At 43.6% G+C, this 20999-nt stretch overlaps 1 protein-coding gene and 1 non-coding gene across 8 annotated transcripts in view; one reads left to right on the forward strand and one right to left on the reverse strand.

Annotated features, from left to right (window-relative positions):
- Nucleotides 1–20999, forward strand: part of PALM2AKAP2 (PALM2 and AKAP2 fusion) — a 498977-nt gene that overhangs the window by 419959 nt on the left and 58019 nt on the right. Inside the window, exon 1 of one of the 7 annotated variants that reach the window (XM_065946820.1) lies at nucleotides 3021–3148. The exons of the other annotated variants lie outside the window; for them this stretch is intronic. Within the exon in view, the coding sequence (XP_065802892.1) occupies nucleotides 3113–3148 (36 nt within the window). The 5' untranslated portion in view covers nucleotides 3021–3112. Of the gene's footprint in view, nucleotides 1–3020; nucleotides 3149–20999 lie in introns of those variants that run through there. 7 annotated transcript variants of the gene reach the window in all.
- LOC136143887 (U6 spliceosomal RNA) lies at nucleotides 5731–5837 on the reverse strand. Its single transcript, XR_010658395.1, has one exon. It is a non-coding gene; the product is annotated as a U6 spliceosomal RNA (small nuclear RNA).

The following is a 20999-nucleotide window of genomic DNA, read 5'->3' on the forward strand; positions in this document are numbered from 1 at the left end:
CCCCTTCAAGATTTAGATTAATCAAATCTTCTTCCAGGAAGCCTTCCCTGACTACCCCAGACTGGGTGAAGTATCTCCTTTCCTTCTGTGCTTTCATCCAAGCCCCCCTCATGGAGTCGCAGAGGTAATGTGTCATCTTAGTATTGCAGATGTGTCCTTCTCTTCCAGAGGAGGTGAGCACCCACGGGAGGAGGACCCTGTCTGTCTTGATCAGTAGCCTGTGCTCAGTAGCTGGCACAGCTCATTCCCACAAGGACTGGCACTAATGGTGTTGCGTCTTCAGGGTTGCAGCCATTTCGTCAGAGGTGGCTCTTCTCCTCCATGGGAGGAGCTTCCTGTCTCTCCTTGAAGGATCGCAAGGCTGTGACCCCCAAGTCTCCAACCTTGTGATCCTGATTGGAGGCTCCTTTACCTCTTTATCATTTGAATTGCACAGCTGGCTGCTCTGGATGATCTGTGTAACATGGTTCCATAGGTCAAAGTTCTGATAATGCAATTCACAGTTCACTCACCAAGGTAGGTGGACTTCCTTCTTTTCCATTCCTTCAAGGAAGGAAGCACCTGGGCCAGTGCCTTGATTCATTCATTCATTGACTCGGCACATATTTCCAAAGGGTCTGCTGTATGCCACGCACTGTTCTGGGTAGTTCTGGAGAGGCAGCCGAGAATCAGAGAGGCAAGGTTTCTGCCCTCAGGGACCTTGTATTCTAAGGGGGGACGCCAACAATAAAAAGCAAACAGGCAGAGTCATTTCAGGTGTTAACGAGTGCTGAGAAGAGAAGAAAAGGGAGTGTGGGGTGATCAGGGGAGGCCCCCCCAGCCTTTGAGCTAAAGTCTGAATCATGAAGAGAAGTTGCTCAAGTGAAGAGCTGTAGCTGCGAAGTCTTATCTGGTTGCCACTGACCACACATAGCTATTCAAATTTGCATTTAAGTTAATTAAATGACATTAAAAGGTCAGTTCCTACATCACACTGGCCACATTTCAGTAGTCAAAAGCCAGAATATGGCAAGTGGCTACCATATTGGACAGAGTGGATATAGAACTTTTCCATCATTGCAGAAACATTTTATTGGACAGAGCTGAGCTAGAGCAAGAACATTTAGGGGAGAGGGACTGTTAGAGTCTTAGAAGGAAGAAGAATTGAGATCCTGGAGTAGGACCACCATGGGCTGGGCGTGGCATCGAACTAGTCCATCTGAGCCTTCTTCTCCCCCCCAGCCAGCTTAAATGTGTTGATGGAACATTATTCAAACAAGCCCCTCAAATCAGTGAACCTGTGATGTCTGAGGAGAAAGGGAAAAGAGATTAGTGGCAGAAGAGCGTGTGTATCTGTTTCAAAGAAGTGCCTCTTTTAATTTCACTTGTTGAAATTGGAGCTGAAGTCAAGACAGGATTTGTCTGATAGAATTTTTAAAGGAGAATGAAAATGATCTTAGAGATGTTATAAAGCAGGTAAAACTGCGTGAGAAAAGACCTATTGAAGAATAGGGCAAGGTATTGACAGGTGAGTGGATACAAAAGTTATGGTACATGGTATACAGTGGAATATTACTCAGGCATAAAAAGGAACACATTTGAGTCAGTGTGTTGAGGTGCATGAAACTAGAGCTTCTTATACAAAGTGAAGTAAGTCAGAAAGAGAAAAACGAATATTGTATATTAACACGTATATATGGAATCTGGAAAGATGATACTGATGGACCTATTTGCTGGGCAGGTATAGAGACTCAGGCATAGACAACAGACTTGTGGACACACTCAGGAAGGAGCGAGTGGGGTAAATTGAGAGAGTAGTACTGAAAGAGATATTTTACCATATGTAGACTAGATAGCTAGTGGGAGATTGGTGTTTAATACAGGGAGCTAAACCCAGTGCACTGTGTCAACCTAGAGGGGCAGGGGAGGAGGTTCAAGAGGGAGGGGACCTGTATCCTTATGGCTGATTCATACTGTTGTATGGCAGAAACCAGCAGAACACTGTAAAGAAAGTATCCTCCAGTTTAAAAAAAATTGGGCAAGAATATAGCAAGCCCTGACTCTGAGAAATACTGGTTGACTCTGGTGGCCAGTGGGTGAGGGGCTGCCCCTTGGCCTTAGAAGCAAGAAGTTAGCCATTCTAACTGAGGCTGAGAATGTAACTTCCCGTGTCATTCTCCCAAATCTCTTAAAAACAGGATGATGGTGTTTTTTTGTTTGTTGTTTATTTTTAATCCTCTTAATAGTAGTTCTCAGTAAAAGTAGGTTTTTAAAAATTTTTATTGTATTATTTTTAATACCAAAAGCATTTGGTATTGGGGTATAGCTGATTAAAACGTAGGATTTTTTACTCTTGTATCTCAGTTGGCAAGAATAATATTCCAATATTATTGGAATAATATTCCAATATTCCTGTCCCATTAACAGGAGCATCTGTGTCTTGACTTCATTTTGTCTCACTTTTCATGAAGGGCTCGTCCCTTTTTGTGCCTGCCACTTTGCTAAACGGGTTTTCTTCCTCTCTTTGTGAAGGTTCCTTTGTTTGAATTAATAGAGTTACTTGTCTTTACTGTAAACAAGTGTCCAGTGACTCTTCTTACTGTGCAGAGCCAGTGGCTTTGCAGGACGGAAACCGTCTTAAAGGTCACTTTCTGGTGTCTGTATTATAAAGTAAGTCATCAGAACTTAAAAAACCAAAACAAAACAGTGGAACTATCCCATGCCTCTCCAGGGCTCTGTTATCCCATTGCCTTTGAATGCAACTCATAGCTCGAATTTGTTGAATCATAATTGATCTGATAAAGTGTAATCCGATAATTAGTAGCTGTGTACAAATAAATACACTCCTGTTTCATTTGCCCTTGAAGGCTCTAACACGGTTCCAAACGGTACCTTTGAACCGGAGAAGTCGGCCGGTTCACATTGCAGTGTGTACGCTTCTTCTGGGGCGGTGTCTGCCAGGTACGTGTACACACAGGTTGCCAGCTCCGTGCTGCTTCACCTGAAATGCTGTGACCTTGCAGAGGGCTGTGTCCTTAAGTCGGACGTCCGGCTGAGGACAGGGAAACCGGGGTGAAGCTTTAGAAGCTGCTGGTTCCCAAGATCAGGTCGTAACTGAGGGAGAGTTGGGGTCATGATCGCCACCTGGATGTTCGTTTCTCTCTTTACGGTAGGTCTCCTGGGTTGCTTGCTTTCACTGTGGAATATTCTGCTGGGTGCCTGCTCAGGGAACTTAACACCTTTAGGGCCTCAAACTCACAAAGGCACATTTCCTGTTATTCTTTAGGAAAATTGCCTTTCTGAACTCCAGGCACTGGAGTCATCCAGAAAGAAAAAGGCACATCTCTGACGTTTCAGACACTGGAAAGTTCTAAATAGCTGAAGGTGTGTTTCTCTGGGCGACTTTAAGAAAACCATCTGAACAGCTGCAAAAATGCTATTTGGTGTCAAGTTCCAATTTTGCTGTGAAATAGTTCTCTTTCTGTGAATTATTTCTCTTTCTCTCGTAATTACTGTAATACCTTAGGACTTTCCATTTATATAGCACTTTTCTTCTCAGGGAGGCATGCTTAAGTGGGAACGTTCTCTGGGCTTTTAACCTGATGATTTAATGCTATAATTAGTTCTAAACTAGTTAGTAATGATTGCGGATGCATTGCCAGAAAGCTAAGTATGAAGCTCATGAGCTTTGGATACGTGAAAGCTGTACAGGCCCGGCTTTCAAATCTGATCAAATTATTTGCCACTGACCTTGAACCTGTTGGCAAGGTAGGTCAACATAGGGGTCAAGGGCAAGAATACACTTTAGGATTTGAAAACTTAGGATTTGAAAACTATTAGAGGAGCTTCTTTTCAGAACCACTTCTGGCGAGGCATCCTGTCCCCTCCAGGGCTTGGGGGTACAGTTTTCTTATTTGTTTGCTGCTTCCAGTCCAAGTCAAAAAGTGGAGGGAAATATCTGTATTTCGCCTCTAGTGAGCGTGAAGTAAACAGAGGAAGCATGGAGTTGCACACACGTTCACAAAGATCAGGTATTGTCCGTGATTAATGCAGATTTAAAAATATCCTCTTAACTCTAGAGAGATGACTTCATTTTCAGAACTCTTTCAAATTCATGTGTGCTGATTATGAAGCAATGTGTGTGATCCTTGTGATTTCTCTGATCCTGGACAGTTTTGTGTTGTTGATATGTAAATATATACATATGTGTGTATATATACACATATATATTGATTAAGATTCATTCACTTTTTATTTACACACAGTAAAAACTCTCTGTTTTTGCTGTACCGTTGAGTTTGGACAGATGCATACAGTTGCAGACAAGGTACAGAACAGTTCAGTTTTCTCTGTATTTTGTTTTGAATTTCTGTTGACGTGTTTTGGTACTGAGTTTACTCCTACTTCTGAAGATGGAGCCAAACCATTTTGTAATAAATAACACAGCTGTATCTGACACTTTTCCAGCTTAAGGTTGAGTGAGATACTAGAAGCAAGGTCTCATTTCCTGATTCTTTCCTCAAAGAGTTATAAATAGGAAAATTGCACTATCTAATTAGTTGCTTCGTCCTGTTATAATGAATGGATTAGAATGTCATAATGAATGGTACAATATATTAAAAATAACTGAAATTTATAATAAGTATGGTAATTAGTAAAAGTAATATAGTAAAAATGAAAAAAGTTCATGTTTTTTGCAGTTCAGGTTTTTTTTTAATGTAAATTGAGTTCTGTGTGATTTTTTTTTTTTTTTTTTTTTAAGGGAAGTGAAATGCTGCTAGAAGTCAAGGAGTTCATAACTCAAACTGGCTTATGAAGGGGATCAAAAGCTCAGATCACTGAAAAGTTCAAGGATGGGTTTCAGGCAGGGCAGAATCCAGGGTTTCAGATGACATCATCAGTGTCCTGCCATCCCCATTCAGCTGTGTTCTCCTCTGTGTTGACTCTATTCCTGGCAGGCTCTTTTCCTTGTGGTGTCAAGATGACAGCAACTCCAGGCTTTTATCCCCTTTTCTCAATTCCGTTCAGTTCCAACAAGTTTCAGGATGGAGTCCCTTTGGCTCTGATTGGTTCTCTTAACCCCTCATGGCTCCAGAGGGAGGATGTGGGGGCAAGACAGAGTGTTTTGATTGGCCAGGCTTGGGTCACACACACTCTTGGAGCCGAAGGGATGTCAGCTCCTCTGGACCATAGGGCAGAAGCAGCTAGTGGCAGAAGGTGTGTTTCTTTAAGGGGAATCATGGGGCAGACAAGGGCTTCCAGGTGGCTCCTGCCAGTGCAGGAGATGCTGGAGACGCTGGTTCAGTCCCTGGGTCTGGAAGATCCCCTGGAGGAGTAAGTGGCAACCCACTCCAGTATTCTTGCTGGGACAATCCCGTGGACAGAGGAGCCTGGCAGGCTCCAGTCCATGGGGCCACCAAGAGTCAGATATGACTAAGCAACTGAGTGTGCACGTGCACACACACACACACACACGCACACACGGGGCAGACAAATCAAGACAACACATGTATGTAATGAAACTTCCATAAAAAAACCACAAAGACAAGGTTCTCAGGGTTTCTGGGTTGGTGAACACATGGAGATTCAGAGGAGTAGTCACTTGGAGACGGCATGGAAGCACCTTGCCCTTTCCTGTGCATCTGTGCCATCTGCCTGTTCCCAAGTTAGATCCTTTTATAACAAATCAGTAATCTAGGGAGTAGATTTCCTGGGTTCTTTAAGCTGCTTTATCTTTTTTTTTTTTTTTTTTTAAATATGGAACGCTTCACGAATTTGCGTGTCATCCTTGCGCAGGGGCCATGCTAATCTTCTCTGTATCGTTCCAATTCCAGTACATGTGCCGCCGAAGCGAGCACTTTAAGCTGCTTTAGCAATCTAATTGAGCGCAAGGGTGGGGGGTCATTGAATCTCGGATCTGTAGCTGGTTGGTGAAAAACACAGATAAGTGTGTTTTTGAAATGGAAAAATACATTTGTATTTTTCAAATGTGGCATTTGAAATGGAGCAGGGACTGTCTTGTAGGACCGAGCCCTTAGCATGTGGGATCTGATGCTATCTCCAGGTCAGAACTGAATTGCAGGATGTCTAGCTGGTGTCCTAGAATTGCTCGTTAGTGGAGGAGGGTGGTGGTGGAAGGGCCCTCTCTCTGCTCCCCACTCAAACACACACACATTGGAATTGGTGAGCAGGACATTTTTTTTTAAAGTAACATGTCCTCTGGCTAAGAATGATTTAGAAATGAGCTAACTGTTAGATTGATTGTCACAGATTGAGAATCTGAGAAAATCCACTAAACACCACATCCTTGAATGGTGGGCACCTAGCATCTGTCGGTAAAGAGTCCGCCTGCACTGCAGGAGACCTGGGTTCGTTTGCTGGGTTGGGAGGATGCCCTGGAGACGGAAATGGCAACCCACTCCAGTGTTCTTGCCTGGAGAATCCCATGGACAGAGGAGCCTGGCAGGCTACAGTCTATGGCGTCGCAAGAGTCGGACGCGACTGAGTGACTAACCACATGTACGTGCACAGCAGAGATTAGGTGTTCAATAAATATGTGTTGAATAAATGCAGCCCTTGTGCTTTAGTTGAGGGTTGTGGGAAAAATTACTCGATAGACCTGTTTCAGATCTCTGCATTTTTGCACAGATGACTTTCAAATCTTATCAAGAGCTGCCTCTGTCTTATGCCAAGTAGATGTGGGTCTCGGGCCATTTCAGTGCTACTGTTAATGACCTGGAATATAATGCCAATGTTCACCTCTGTGGGATGAGAAAGAAAATCTCTGTGAATTTGTATAGAACCTCTATGGACATAAAGCTTTCGGAGAAATATAGCTGGATGAATTTTTATTTCTGCAAATGAGATCATTTTGTGATTTCTTGGAATGATAGCTCTGATGTGGTTTGGACCCTGAGATATCAGAGACCTGGGTAGGAGTGCATCATAAACTGCTATGGCATTAACTTTAAAACCATTCTACTGCAAATGTGGTCTGTTTGGCAGATGTCTGTGAAGTTGCCCCTCTGAGCTGGAATATACTAGATGCTAGAGGTACAAAGATGGCTAAGACAGAATCTCAGCTTCTGAGAGTCTTACCATCTAATTAAGAAAAAAAAATTGTGGAAAAATATACATAACATAAAATTCCATCATTTAAACCACCTGTTACTGCAAAACTCAGTAGTGTTAAGTACATTCACAATGTTACGCAGCCATCACCACCATTTTTCCAAACCTTTTCAATCATCCCAAACAAAATCAAAGAGTAATTGTCCTTTTCTGCCTGGCTCCTTCTATATAGCAAAATGTTTTCAAATTTGCCATATTGTAGCATGTTTCGGAATTAAATTCCATGGGCAGAGGAGCCTAGCGGGCTATGGGGTCGAAAAGAGTAGGACACAGCTGAGCACACATGCATTTGAGCTTCATAACTTTTTGTGATTGAATAATACTCCTGTGTGTACCACATTTTGTTTATCCAGTCACCTTTTGATGGACACTTGGGATGTTTCTACCTTTTGGCTATTGTGAATAGCGCTGCTATGAACATTAATGTACAAATATCAGTTTGGGTTCCCTTTCAATTCTTCTGGGTAACCTGGATTACTGTCCAGTTTTATATCTTGCCTGGCCACATCCTTTAGCTACTTCTGGCCAAGATTTCTGCTGATGTTTACTTCTGACAATTCCACTTTTTCCTTCCATACGTGTGGGGATCTGAATTGATGAACTTCAATAGGAAAGCAGAGAAATCAGGAAGCAACAGTTCTGAGAACAGAAATAGTGAATCTTTAGTGTTCTGACTGCTGGCTGTTTGTAAACATCATTGTAAGATAGCAGCTCTGCTTTTCCCTGGAACTTGTACCGAGGGGCAAAGAGATGTCAGGAAGCCTCATGACATCTTCCCAGAGACCTCTCTGAGAGCCATTGTAAATGGAGGACATTGTCTAAGTGGGTCATCCCGAATAGGTGATGCAGGATAGAAACCTAGTTATTAAGTCCTGCAGACCTAGAGGACTCTGGCAGTCTTTCTTTGCACAGACTTGCCAGCTCTGAGTTCTGTCGGGGGAGAATCCCAGGAGGAGGCCCGCTTTGAACTCCAGCTGCTTGTGTTTGGGTTGGTGGCATGCCTTAGAAGCAGAAAGGAGCCAGCTCTCCCTTCAGCCACCCCAGGCTTTCCGGCTGAGTTTCCTTTTCACCCTGGGATTTCACATGGACCCGGAGCTCTGAAAGCAGATCACATATGGCCAGCCGTCACGCACAAGAAAAGTCCTTTGTTCGTGAGAAGTTTCACAAAGCAAGTGGGAGAGTGGGAAGAAAACCTTTTTTAAGCATGAAAATGCATTACTGTAATTCTTCCCTTCCCTCACCCCCTCCCCGTTTTGTGCTATTTACTGACACCAGGACATTTGCTCTTTTCCTAGGGCTGAATCACAGTGGTTAGCCATAGCAATGGCAGAGTGGTGGCTGTCGCAGTCTTAGAAGGAAGGAGAATTGAGATCCTGGAGTAGGGCTTGGCATGGCATGCAACCAGCCCATCTCTGAGTCTTTCCCTCCTCCCAGCCAGCTTAAATGTATTGATAGAACATTATTCAAACAAGCCCCTCGCATCAGTGAACCTGTGATGTTTGAAATCAAACGCTCATATCTGATTTTCAATTAGATTGGAGAGAACCAGGCAATTTCATGCTACTCTTTCTGTGTATGAAGGGTGATATGTTTCTCCTTGGTTTATGCAGACTTGATTCATTCTTATTGCTCCAAAAAAAAAAAAGAAAAACTCTGCAGCATTATTGCCAGTTTGAGGTCCCAGGGCCTCTGGGCACCAGTTGGTGATGGCTCATGTGATTTGGGTTTGGATATTAAGCCTCCCAGAGGCACCTGACTCTTCCTTCTGACTAGCTTAAATGGAAACTTCTAGGTGGTCCATGTATAATGCATCGCAGGCACAGTTCTTAACCTGTCAGTCATTTATTGAGATTTCATTAAGTGCCAAATGTAGAGACCCAAAATCAGTCAGATGTGCCCCTGTATTCAGGGGTGTCGCCACTTTCCTGGCTAACCAAAAAAAGAGATATTTTTTGGTTTAGGACAGCAAATTTGTCATAAACATGAAAGAGGAAGGCTGTTATTTTTATTTATAGTGTTCATGACGTAATGAGCTTCCCAGGTGGCGTTAGTGGTAAAGAACCCACCTGCCAATGCAGGAAACGTAAGAGACGTAAGGGTTTGATCCCTGAATCAGGAAGATCCATCCCCTGGAGGAGGGCGTGGCAACCCACTCCAGTATCCCTGGAGAATCCCACTGAAAGAGGAGCCTGGCGGGCTACAGTCCATGGGGTTGCAAAAAGTCAGACACAGCTGAAGTGACTGAACACTCACGCAATAATGTAATAAATAAGGAACTTCACTATGTCAGACTCTTTTAATAGGATCGTAGGATTTTCAGATTGGTTCAGAATGCTGGCTCTTCAGCTGGACTGCCTGGGCACACGCCTCAGTTGGCTTTATATAGTGGGGGGTCGTATAAAGGACCATAAAGGACCCCCACTATAAAGTGGGGGTCGTCATAGGACCAGATTCATAGATTTGTTGGGGAGATCACATAATTATTTTACAAAATGTGCTCAGAATACAGCCTGGCACTTAAAGCCATGTTACTTTTAAATCTCTGATTCATGCATCCATCAAAAAATGAGTAGTGGTGATGGTTGCCCAAGTCTGTGAATAAACTGAAACTCCCTGAACTGTAGACTTTAAAAGAGTGAATTTTATGCTGTGTGAATTGCATCTCAATGACGCTGTTATAAAAATAAAATAAATTGAGTACCTACTATATGCAGCCTCATGGTAGGTTGTGTCTGACGCTTTGTGATAGCCTGTGATAGTGTCTATAGCCTGCCAGGTTCCTCTGTCCATGGAATTTCCCAGGCAAGAATACTAGAGTGGTTGCCATTTTCTTCTCCAGGGGATCTTCCCAACCCAGGAATAGAACCCACGTCTCCTGCATTGCCTTTTAAAACTGAGCAGGTCAGTGACCTGCTGAAGGTGAGTGACAGAGACGGTCCTAGAGCTCAGGTTCCTGGCACACAAGCCAAGCTTTTTTCAAACCATTGTCAGGAATGACACGAAGATCACAATTCAGATTAGAAGCTGAATTTCTGTCCTTTTGCAAAACCGGACCTTCAGTTAAGAAAGAAGAAAAGAATATTTTAAAAAATACATATTTTAAAAAATAAATCACTGCTCTATAGCAGAAATTAACATAACATTGTAAATCAACTATACTTCAGTTTAAAAGAAAAAAGAAAGTAGTATGACCTTAGACCATCTACGGTCACCATATCTTTGCAGCAGTTCCCCTTACCTGATGCACACACCTCTCTGCTTTCCAAGATTTCAGCCAGGTTTAAATACCTATGTACACTATGGAAAAGATGCCAACATTCGCCCCACCTCAGCTCTGGATATATAGAATGGAGATTTTTCAGTTAGGTTTTTCAATGAGCTATTGCTTTCATAACCACTTTTTGACATTTAACAATTAGATCTTCCCCTCAGAAAAAAAGAAAGAAGGAAAGGAAGGAAGGATAGGAGGAGGAGAGAAAGAAAAGAAAAAAGAGGAAAGAAGGAAAGGCAGGCAGGAAGGAATGCTGTCCCTGCCTTGCTTGTCTCACTGCAGGACAAGGACAGCATTTAAAAATTACCCCCACTTACCACCACTAACAAAAACTAATAACAAATGTGTCCCCATGGTGAAGAAAGCTTTATTCATTCTTGAGATTTCCAAGCTAAGTCTAAAGATCCAGACAGTTTAAGAAGTTTAAGAAGAGAGGAGTGTTTTAGAAATAAGATAGTTTTCATAGACATATATACATTACCATGTGTAAGATAGATAGCTGGTGAAAAGTTGCTATATAACACAGGGAGCCCAGCTGGGTGCTCTGTGATGACCTAGAGGGGTGGGATTGGGGGAGAGGAGGCAGGCTTAGGCAGGTGATATATGTATAATTATGGCTGATTTTGACTTGTTATATGGCAGAAACTATCACAACATTGTAAAGCAATTTTCCTCTAATTAAAAAATAAATTTAAAAAAAGAAAAAAAAAGGATGGTTTTGTTTTTTCCTGCAGAGTCCATTTATAAAGTAAATAGAAACCATCATAGATCCGGAGCCTCCCCGCAGCCCTCGGCTTGCATCAGTCTCCTGCTTTTTCTGCCATCTGCTTTGTTCTGAGATCTCTTCCTCCTCCTGACATCTGGTTTGCAGGATAAGGGAAAGTCACTTCCTCCGAACTAGTGAAATGACTATCAGGAAGAAAAATGGCTCAAGTTTCCAGGCAGTTATGAATGAGATGTTTTTCTGAGTGTCCCGAGAAGCTGTCTTGAGGAAGGAAACCTGAGAAGGTGCAAGCCTTTAGCGCCCCCATTTCCCCAGGATGGGCTTGAAGCCCTTCTTCCTTTAGTGGCTCGGAGGGCACCCAGCTTTCCGAGAGCAGATGGGCGGCATTACCTCACCCCATGGTTTGTGAATAGGTTTGCCCCCAGGGGGTGGAATTGTCCCACAGTCTTATTATGAAATCTCATTTGCTTTGCATGAATCAATTCAGGAGTTCTGAGAAAACCAAATCTGAAAGACAAAAAATGGTAAAATAGGCCTGTCATTTGGGGCTACCCAGCTAAATCAAGTTTGCTCTGAGGTTGCTTTGACTTGGCAGGCGATGGGCAGAGTAATTTTGCATTTTTGTGATGGAGAGGCCTTTTAATTGAATTCCATTTCTTATGGGGAGGAGCAAAACCGATTATAAATACCTTTCACCTTCCCCATCTCCCTTTTCTCTCTCTCTCTCTCTTTTTTTTTTTTCCTAGGACTAGTGAGGCATATAATTTAGCCCTGAAAGCTGAGAGCTGGAGGAAAAGAGTGAAGGGGGTGGGAATGAGGATGATAGCAGAGAATCATCCAAACAACAACACACAGCACCCTTTTTTTCTTTTTTAACTTAAGCTATTTTATCAAGAAGGGTACAGAGAACTGGGTTTCCCTTCAGCTAGCAATCTCAGGCCTTTTATAAATCTGACTTCCAAGGGTTGGGCTTACCTGGCAACTCAGACGGTAAAGAATCTGCCTGCAATACAGGAGACCTGGGTTCGATCTCTGGGTCGAGAAGATCCCCTGGAGAAGGGAATGGTTACCCATTCGAGTATTCTTGCCTAGAGAATCCCATGGACAGAGGAGCCTGGTGGGCTACAGCCCATGAGGTCACAAAGATCAACACTTCCTTTCTTTTCCAAGGGTTAGACATTGACCTTGACTGAAACTGAGGTTTGAAAGAGCAGGCTTGATATTTGATGTCTTTGAGCCCAGAGGGAGGCAGGGGTTGCCTTGCTGCTGTTTTAGAAAGATGAGCTAGTGACGAACAAGGTCACGCAGCAGCCCCCCACCCATGTAGAAGAAGCTGATAATTGTCTACTTGCTTCTCTGTTTATCTCTGGATCTAGTCTCTTCTCAGTCACATGGAGGAAACTGAGGCAGTTTATCATAGGATTCTGCAGAATCATTTTATAAGAAATGGGCTGAGGTTTTGGTTCAGAGAATAGGGTGATTCCCTTCAAGATTACACGGGCTGGGGTGGGCAGCCTGAGAAAGGCCTGGAAATGGATGGCTTAATTTTTATTCTTTTACCGTGTCCCACACAGAAGCTCCTTATACCCCAAACAGGCAGAAGACCATGTCACCTAGCTCCTGATATGTGGACACCCCATATTGCTCCCCGGCCCCTTGAAGGCCACCCAGGCATTCTTACAGAAGGAGGGATGACTTTTAGAATTTTATCTCAAGAAACCTTTTTAGAGAGCCTGAATAATTCCAAAGATTCTTATGATGTTCTTATCTTGGACACATGATAAAAACACGTGAGGCTGGTGCAGGCCCATCTCAGCTTAGAAAAGGAGTGTATTTTCACAGGTGACTTGAAGGCACTAGTCTGAGGATTTTCCATGAGGCAGAAGCACTCTGCCAAGTGAGCCAAGGGTGGCTGTGCCCGGAAACCAAGTCATGCTGCCTCCTGATGTCAAAATGATGTTCCAATAGACCTTTTCTGGAAATCTAGAATGGGAGAAATGGGAATGGAGGTTATGAAGAACATCTTACAGGAGTTGAAGCTTTTGAGAGCCAACAAACCTTCATCAAGCAACTGAAGGTCCCTAATGTGACTGGGTGACTTTTCAGGCTTTTCTGTCAAATTAGAGATCAAACCTTGCTAAAGTAGAGATCTTAAAACCAGGCAGAGCTTCCCTGGTGGCCCAGTGGTTAAGAATTTGCCTTGTAATGCAGGGGATATGGGTTCAGTCATTGGTTGGGAAACTAAGATTTCACATCCTCGGAGCTGCTGAGCGGGGGGGAACACAGCTAGAGAGCTGGCGAGGCCCAACGAGAGATCCCACATGATGTGACTATGATCCGACACAGCCAAATAAATAAAATAAGGAAATAAACATGCGAAGCAAAACAAAAACCAGGCAGGCAGGGCATAGGGTTGCCCCCGGGAGTCACAGTCCTGCACACCCCAGTCCCTAAGAGCCCCAAGGGCCAAGGCTGGAGGTCCCGACGTGGAGCCCTTCCCCCCCCCTCACTGTATCCTGAACATTGGCCGGAGGGAATCATCTTTCATGGCCACTTTCTGGATCTGTTTGAAAGAGAGATCGAGGGTAGGAAGATCTCTCAGTGCCTTGCAAGGTTACGGGCCAGGGCGGGGCCAGCGGAGGCAGCCACACTTGCCCTTGGCCACTTTGGGATGTGAGCGGCTCTCCATGTGAAAGCCCCTGGCAGCTGCTCTTATATTCCCACTGGCCTCCCCAGAGAGAGAACACGGCTGACTTCTGCAGGCCTGCCTGAAATCATCTGCAGCTGCTTGCATGCTTTCAAGATGAGAATAAAGGCGTTTCAGCAGAGGTTAAGCTGGGAAACCCTCTGTATGAAACGTTTTCCTTTTCATGGTTCCGTTTCCCTTGGCATATAATATATAAGCTACTTACTAGGCAGCTGGGTGGGTTGCTGGCCCACAGGGAGCTGTGGCTGTCTTCTCCAGATTATTCTACGGGCACCAGCCTTCCTGCCACCATGACAGTCCTGAGAGCCGAACCCCCGCCCCGTGCATGTTATGTGTGGGATCTCCTTGGATACAACGTCTCTCTAAGGACCAAATCCCATTTTCAGATAAGGAAACCAAGGCTCAGTGAGGTCCAGTGGCTTCTCCTTCAGCAAGCAGGTACAGAACTAGGATCGAAAACTTTTTTTGTTTATTGCTGAACCCCACACTCTTTCTAGGGCTTCCCTGGTGGCTCAGACTGTAAAGACTCTGCCTGTGATGCAGGAGACCCAGGTTCAATCCCTGGGTCGGGAAGATCCCCTGGAGAAGGGAATGGCTACCCCACTCCAGTATTCTTGCCTGGAGAATCCCATGGACAGAGGAGCCTGGTGAGCTGCAGTCCATGGGGTCTCAGAGTCAGATATGACTCAGCGATGAACACTTCACACTCTTTCTACCTCTGAAGTTCAGTTTGCTTTGTATCAGCACTTATAGCCTCATCTGAGGGCAGGAATATTCTTATTAACAGAATAGTGCCTAAAGGCTTACTTCTGTAATCAAGACAATGTTTACTGAGCTGATAGAAAAATGCAGTGTGTTTGGAAATAATACAGAGGTTTATTATTCTGTATTAGAGTATACATTTTATCAAACGAGGGTAAATTTGCCATCCAGTGTTACTGGCATCACATATTTTTTGTTTGTATTATCTTCCGGTCTGGATCAGAAAGATTAAGTTAAGAAAACAAGACCAGATGTTTAACAGTAAATGTGTTACCTCACACCTGGGTTCAAATTTATTGGTTTTATGGGACCATGGAATTGAAATCCTGAAGTCCTTGGACCCCTGCCTCTAGGAGGCCCAGGACAGTGTGGCCGCAGCTGGGATTCCATTCTCTCACCAGACTCCTGGCTTTGTTGGGGGTTAGCCAGAAAGCAGGCCTCTTATCAGGACAGAAAATCAAGGCTGGCTAAGCAAATGGTACATCATAAACCACTGCTATGCTCCATGCATTTGTCTTTTCAATGGCACCTGAACTTAAGACCCAAAGCCTGTATGGTCTGGCCAGTCCACCTCTCTAGACATCTTTTCCAACATAAAACCCCTACTCCATCCCAAGGCAGGGAAGGGGGGAAAGGGGGGCTTTTCCTCTATCCAACTTAGGTTCCTTGACTGCAGTCTTGCAAATTAGACTGAGAAAAGACAAGAGAAAAGCAAACATATTTTTTAATGCATGCATTCCATGCAATACACATGGAAGTACTCAGTGATGAGTAACTCAAAGGGGTGGTTAGACCTTGAATTTCTGTATTGTCTTAGCAAAGAACACTTCTTTTGTAGAGAAGTGACAAGACAAAAGAAAAGGACTTTGAGCTTCGAGGGTTAGCAGATTGTGAGATGGCAACTATATGGGGAGACTAGTGACAGATCGGGCTTCCCAGGTGGTGCTAGTGGTAAAGAACCCACTTGCCAACACAGGAAACGCAAGAGACATGGGTTCGATTCCTGGGTCAGGGGCATCGGGAAGATCCCCTGGAGGAGGGCATGGCAACCTACTCCAGTATTCTTGCCTGGAGAATCCCATGGACAGAGGAGCCTGGTGGGTTACAGTCCATAGGGTCGCACAGAGTCAGACACGACTGAGCGAGCACACACAATGGCAGATCAGGGCTAAGAATTGGTAAGGGCCATCTCTGAGCTGATGAGGGTCTAGGGTTGCCACTGGTAATTAACTTCCGTCCATCCTGGTAGAGAGAAGAAGGGGGACACCTTTACAAATGGTGTCCTGCTGCTGCTGTTGATAGGTGTTCAGTCTTGTCTGACTTAGCCTCTTCCGGGGATCCTCCTGACCCAGGGATAGAACCTGAGTCTTGCATCTCCTGCGTTAGCCCGAGGGTTCTTTACCGTTAGCACCACCTGGGAAACCCTTGATGTCCTGCTTCTGGATGAATAAGGGAAAAGCAGAGAGAGTTGGTTTTTTTTTTAAACATCTGCTTCTTCACAGTTGCATTCAGTTCAAAGTAAGCCTGTGCCAAAGGACCATACTTTGGGGTGGCAATCCTGATACCATTTATCAGCTGCCAATGTTTCCTGCCGTTTCTTGTTCTTGGTTCTCTTGCCCCCACCCCAGGGCCTTTCACATCTTCCTGGAACAAGCTTCGGTTCTCACCATGGCTTAGTCAACTCGTTATCTTTCAGATGGCAGCTCAGTTGTCACTTCCTCACCAAAGCCTCCCCTAGCCCCCCTGACCAGGTCAATTACCCTGTTAGAGAGTGTCAAAAGAACCCAGAGCCTTTTCCCCCAAGCATCTATAACAGATGCAGCTTCACATGTATTTGTGAAGGAAAAACATCTTGCTCTCCCACTCCCATCAATTTCCAGAGGACAGCTCCATGCCTGGTTCTCCCCATGTGTCCCAGTGCCCAGCCCAGCACCTGAGACACAGAAGGTACCCACTTGCCAGAGCAAGTGAATGGGTGCAGCTAAGCACCCCCCACACACACCGGGCCCTCTCCTCCCCTTCCCCCCGTATCCAGCTCTCCTGCTCATGGAGACTGGAGTCCATGATAAAGTTGCAGCCAGGGAGACAGTAAGTAAGTGAACAGCTCACATGTCTTAATAGTGGGGTTAAATTTAGAAACAGAGCTTCAACCATAAAAAAGAATGTAATCATGCCATTTGTAGCAACATGGATGGACCTAGAGATTGTCCTAATGAGAAAGAAATTATCATAGTAAGAATGATATCATTTACATGTGAGATCTAAAAAAAGAATGATACAAATGAACTTATTTACAAAACAGACTCACAGACAAAAATCAAATTTATGGTTTCCAAAGGGGAGAGGCAAGTAGGGGAGGAACAAATTAGGAGTTGGGGATTAGCAGATACAGCTATTATGTATAAAATAAGCAAGGTCTTAGTATATATATATAGCACAAGGAACTATATTTAATATCCTGTAATAAGCCATAATGGAAAATAATATAAAAGAGAGCTAGTCATGTCTCACTTCAAATTTCCAGACTTCTAGACCTCAGCTTAAATAGCTCCTCTAGGGGAGGAGGGAATTCCAAAGATGCAGCTTTTGATAAAACCTTGATCTTTCACCTCATGCAAATTCTGCTTAGAAAGGAGGTAGAACCTAGAGTGTGGCTGTTGCAGAGATTCTTCTTTGCAGTTTTCCCTCTGGCTGTTTTTTCTAGTTTGTCTTGAATTTTTATCTTGAAATGTCTCTCTTGAATCCATGTTGTGTATGTAAGTTGCCTTAACAGGTTTATTTTTGTTTGAAATTTGACCTGCTATCTATAGAGGCACTGGAACCAAGACCTCTGTAGTTAGAACTGAGCCCCTTTGAATGCAGAGAAATTATTCACTTTTTTGGCAAAAGATCCGTTTTTAATTTTTATTTCTTTCTTGCTCAGCTTTCTCTTTTGGCCTTATGAACTTGGATCCATTGTCCCCCTCTACTTCATGGCTGTGTCATGATCCCTTGAGCATCTAAAGGGGTGCCATCTTGTAGAATTTCTCAAGGGTCTCCATCCTGAATCAGTAGAAACCCTTGAATTGCACCCTGGAAGCTCCATGTTTCTGTATGTTTGTCGCTTGGACACAGTTCTCCTTTTTTCCTCCTTGCTTGTAATCTGAATGCCGCCTAGGAAATTTACAAGAGCTCAACTTTTTTATTTTTCTTAAAGAGTAAGGTGTCATATCTTGAGTTCAATTCAGTCTCAAACTGGATTCTGTCCAGACTTTTTGTTTGGGTTTCAGATGTTTAGCCCCAAACAAACTGAGATTTATATTGAAACAGGTCCAGATCTGCTAATGTTTGAGATTCCTCCCAGAGCACAAATGGTCCCTCACTTGAAGCTCTCCTAAGTGCAGTTCTTGAATCTTGCATCTCTGTGTTCCCAGTAAACACTCACGGTAGAAACAGTTAACAATTAATCCGCTTGTGTTCTAGTGACTTGAAAACTAAGCATCAACACTTCTGAAGCCTCTTTTTATCAAGGTCTGAAGGCTGGTTTTCATAGCTGATACAAGGATTGGGTTTATCAGCTCCAATGGTCTGGAAATGCCTTAGACCTGAATATTTGGGATGAGCAGAGTGTGCTCAGCTTAGGAATTCCAAGAAGGCAGAATCAAGATAGAGAGCAGCCAAGCCTCCCAGGTGTGAAATGAAACCAGTTTCTAAACCTGACTCTTCTGCTTAGTCCTAATATTTAACACTTGGACTCCCTTGAGATTTTTGCACTTGGTTGGAATGTTTTGAACCTTGGAATAATCTTCTTTGTGGATTTACCTGTGAAACATAACATAGTTCCAAGCTATCTCATAAGGCTGCTGCTGAGATCTTCAAAATGTTGATTTTATCTTCCTGGTGCTTCAGAACTATGAAATGGTAGCCTGAGACTATCTGGACCCTTTCTCTCTATTGAAATCTTAGTTGACAGATGGATCACCTTGCTCAAGTTAGTGATACTGTCTCTTAAGTGGTGTACCCATCATCCTACCCAGCATCCCCATTTTACAGGAGGAGAAATAAAGATGGCAGAAGGAGCAAGGCTAGAATCCCTTCCTTCTACACTGTAAATTCAGGCAAGGGCCTATATACCGCTTAATGGTTAGTTTTCTTGAGTTTTACCTCGAAAGATAATAGTCAGAAGCTTGAATACACATGTGTTCTGTGGCTCTTTTGAGACTGGCTTGCAGTAAACCCCTTGGGTTACTTATACCAGGAAAGGGCACACAGCCTGAATGTGGGATGTAAATGCTTGCGTTGTAGTTCCCATGCAATAGCAGTAATCTATATTTGTGGTTCCCGTATAGCATCTGAGTGTTGATATTATTGCAACTTAAAATTTGGTTGCTTTGTAACTCCTTACATGGGAGTTGAGTCAACTTCAGTGCACTTGACCAAAGTTTCTGCATTTTCTCTAGTTTGGGGGAGGTTTTGTCATTAATGGCAACCCACTCCAGTATTATTGCTTGGAAAATCCCATGGACAGTGGAGCCTGGCAGGCTACAGTCCGTAGGTTGCAAGAATCAGACACGATTTAGCACTATCTTTCTTTCTGTCTTTGTCATTAACAGGTGGTAGTTGTTTTAAAGGATTCGGTCGTTAAAAATAATAATTAGGAGTTAATTTTTAATAATGTCCATTTGGTGGCTACAAATTAATATGTTTTAAAACATATTAATTAATATGTTTATAATAGCCAGGACATGGAAGCAACCTAGATGCCCAACAGCAGATGAATGGATAAGGAAGCTGTGGTACATATACACCATGGAATATTACTCAGCCGTTAAAAAGAATTCATTTGAATCAGTTCTAATGAGATGGATGAAACTGGAGCCCATTATACAGAGTGAAGTAAGACAGAAAGATAAAGAACATTACAGCATACTAACACATATATATGGAATTTAGAAAGATGGTAACGATAACCCTATATGCAAAATAGAAAAAGAGACACAGAAGTACAGAACAGACTTTTGAACTCTGTGGGAGAAGGTGAGGGTGGGATGTTTCGAAAGAACAGCATGTATATTATCTAGGGTGAAACAGATCACCAGCCCAGGTGGGAGGCATGAGACAAGTGCTCGGGCCTGGTGCACTGGGAGGACCCAGAGGAGTCGGGGGGAGAGGGAGGTGGGAGGGGGGATCGGGATGGGGAATACGTGTAACTCCATGGCTGATTCATGTCAATGTATGACAAAACCCACTGAAATGTTGTGAAGTAATTAGCCTCCAACTAATAAAAAAATAAAACAACAACAACAACAAAAAAAACCCTGTTATTTGACCCCTATTCATTTCCTGCTCTTGATTGGTGGTGAACAGCAAGGCTAATGAAATGCCTAAATACTGCTATGTTTCACAGCTCATTACTCTAGGAGTTGGTCTTTTTCTTTTCTTTTTTTTTAATGTAGGTAGACATAAAATTTATCAGCAGGCAAATCCATGAGGAACTAACTTTATTATGAGGATCCTTTTAGACTTGCAAATTCCCTCAGCTAGTTAATTAATTTTGCACAATCATCTATTTGGTTTTTATTCCAAAGCTTCTTGCATAATGCTGTAAGAAGGCTCTGCTTGATAAAGCAGTGTGGTCCAGTTGTTTTTTATTTATATATTTCCCTCTCTAGTCTAATGCTCTTTGTTACCTCTCCAGATTCTTTCAAACTCCCTCACCCCTCTTATGTACAATATAAACACACAAATTATTACAAGTCACCAAGAGCCTTAGTGATTTGAGAAATTATCAAGTGGCTACATTGCATATTTTTGCATTGACAACTGTGTTTCTTTGGCAAGCATGGTTTAGATTTTTTTGAAGAGGTAAACCTCGGGTCCATCAGGCTGGTTTTCTCTGTGGTAGAGATGCTGGTAGAATCCTCTCGGTCACAGCAGGCTCACAACTCTGACCCCCAGATGATGACACCTTGTGGCTAAGGTCTGAGAGAGTTGACTACAGAGGAAACCAGAAGTCCTGAGAGCCAGGTCCAGAGGTGGCTGGCAGGAAGAAGAGTCTAACCCAGAAAGGCAGCTTCTGGGAGTGTGAAGTAAGGTTTAAAGGGGAGGGACCCTATGTCTGGCCACCTCAACGCTCCTCCCAGCATCACCTCCAGTGGACATGTAAGCCTGCAACCTCTCTTAGGGGAGAAGGGAAGCCTTGCTTTGGGTGTGTGCTAAAGGGAAGTCCCTGGGAAGACAGAGGCGAGGGGTGCTCAGCGCTTGTTCAGTCCTAGCGCAGGTGCCCTGAGGCTCTTGCTTTGTGTGTGAGCACAAGCACGTGTGCTCCTAGACATCCATCAACAGCCCAGAAATTGGTTCCCATTCAGCTCTCAAACAAATGGTGAGTTTATTAAGCCGCAAACTGCTATCTCCATTAGGAAATATTCAATTCCAGCCATTAGCCC

This window comes from Muntiacus reevesi, chromosome 10 (genome assembly GCF_963930625.1).
Source record: "Muntiacus reevesi chromosome 10, mMunRee1.1, whole genome shotgun sequence".
Lineage (NCBI taxonomy): Eukaryota > Metazoa > Chordata > Mammalia > Artiodactyla > Cervidae > Muntiacus > Muntiacus reevesi.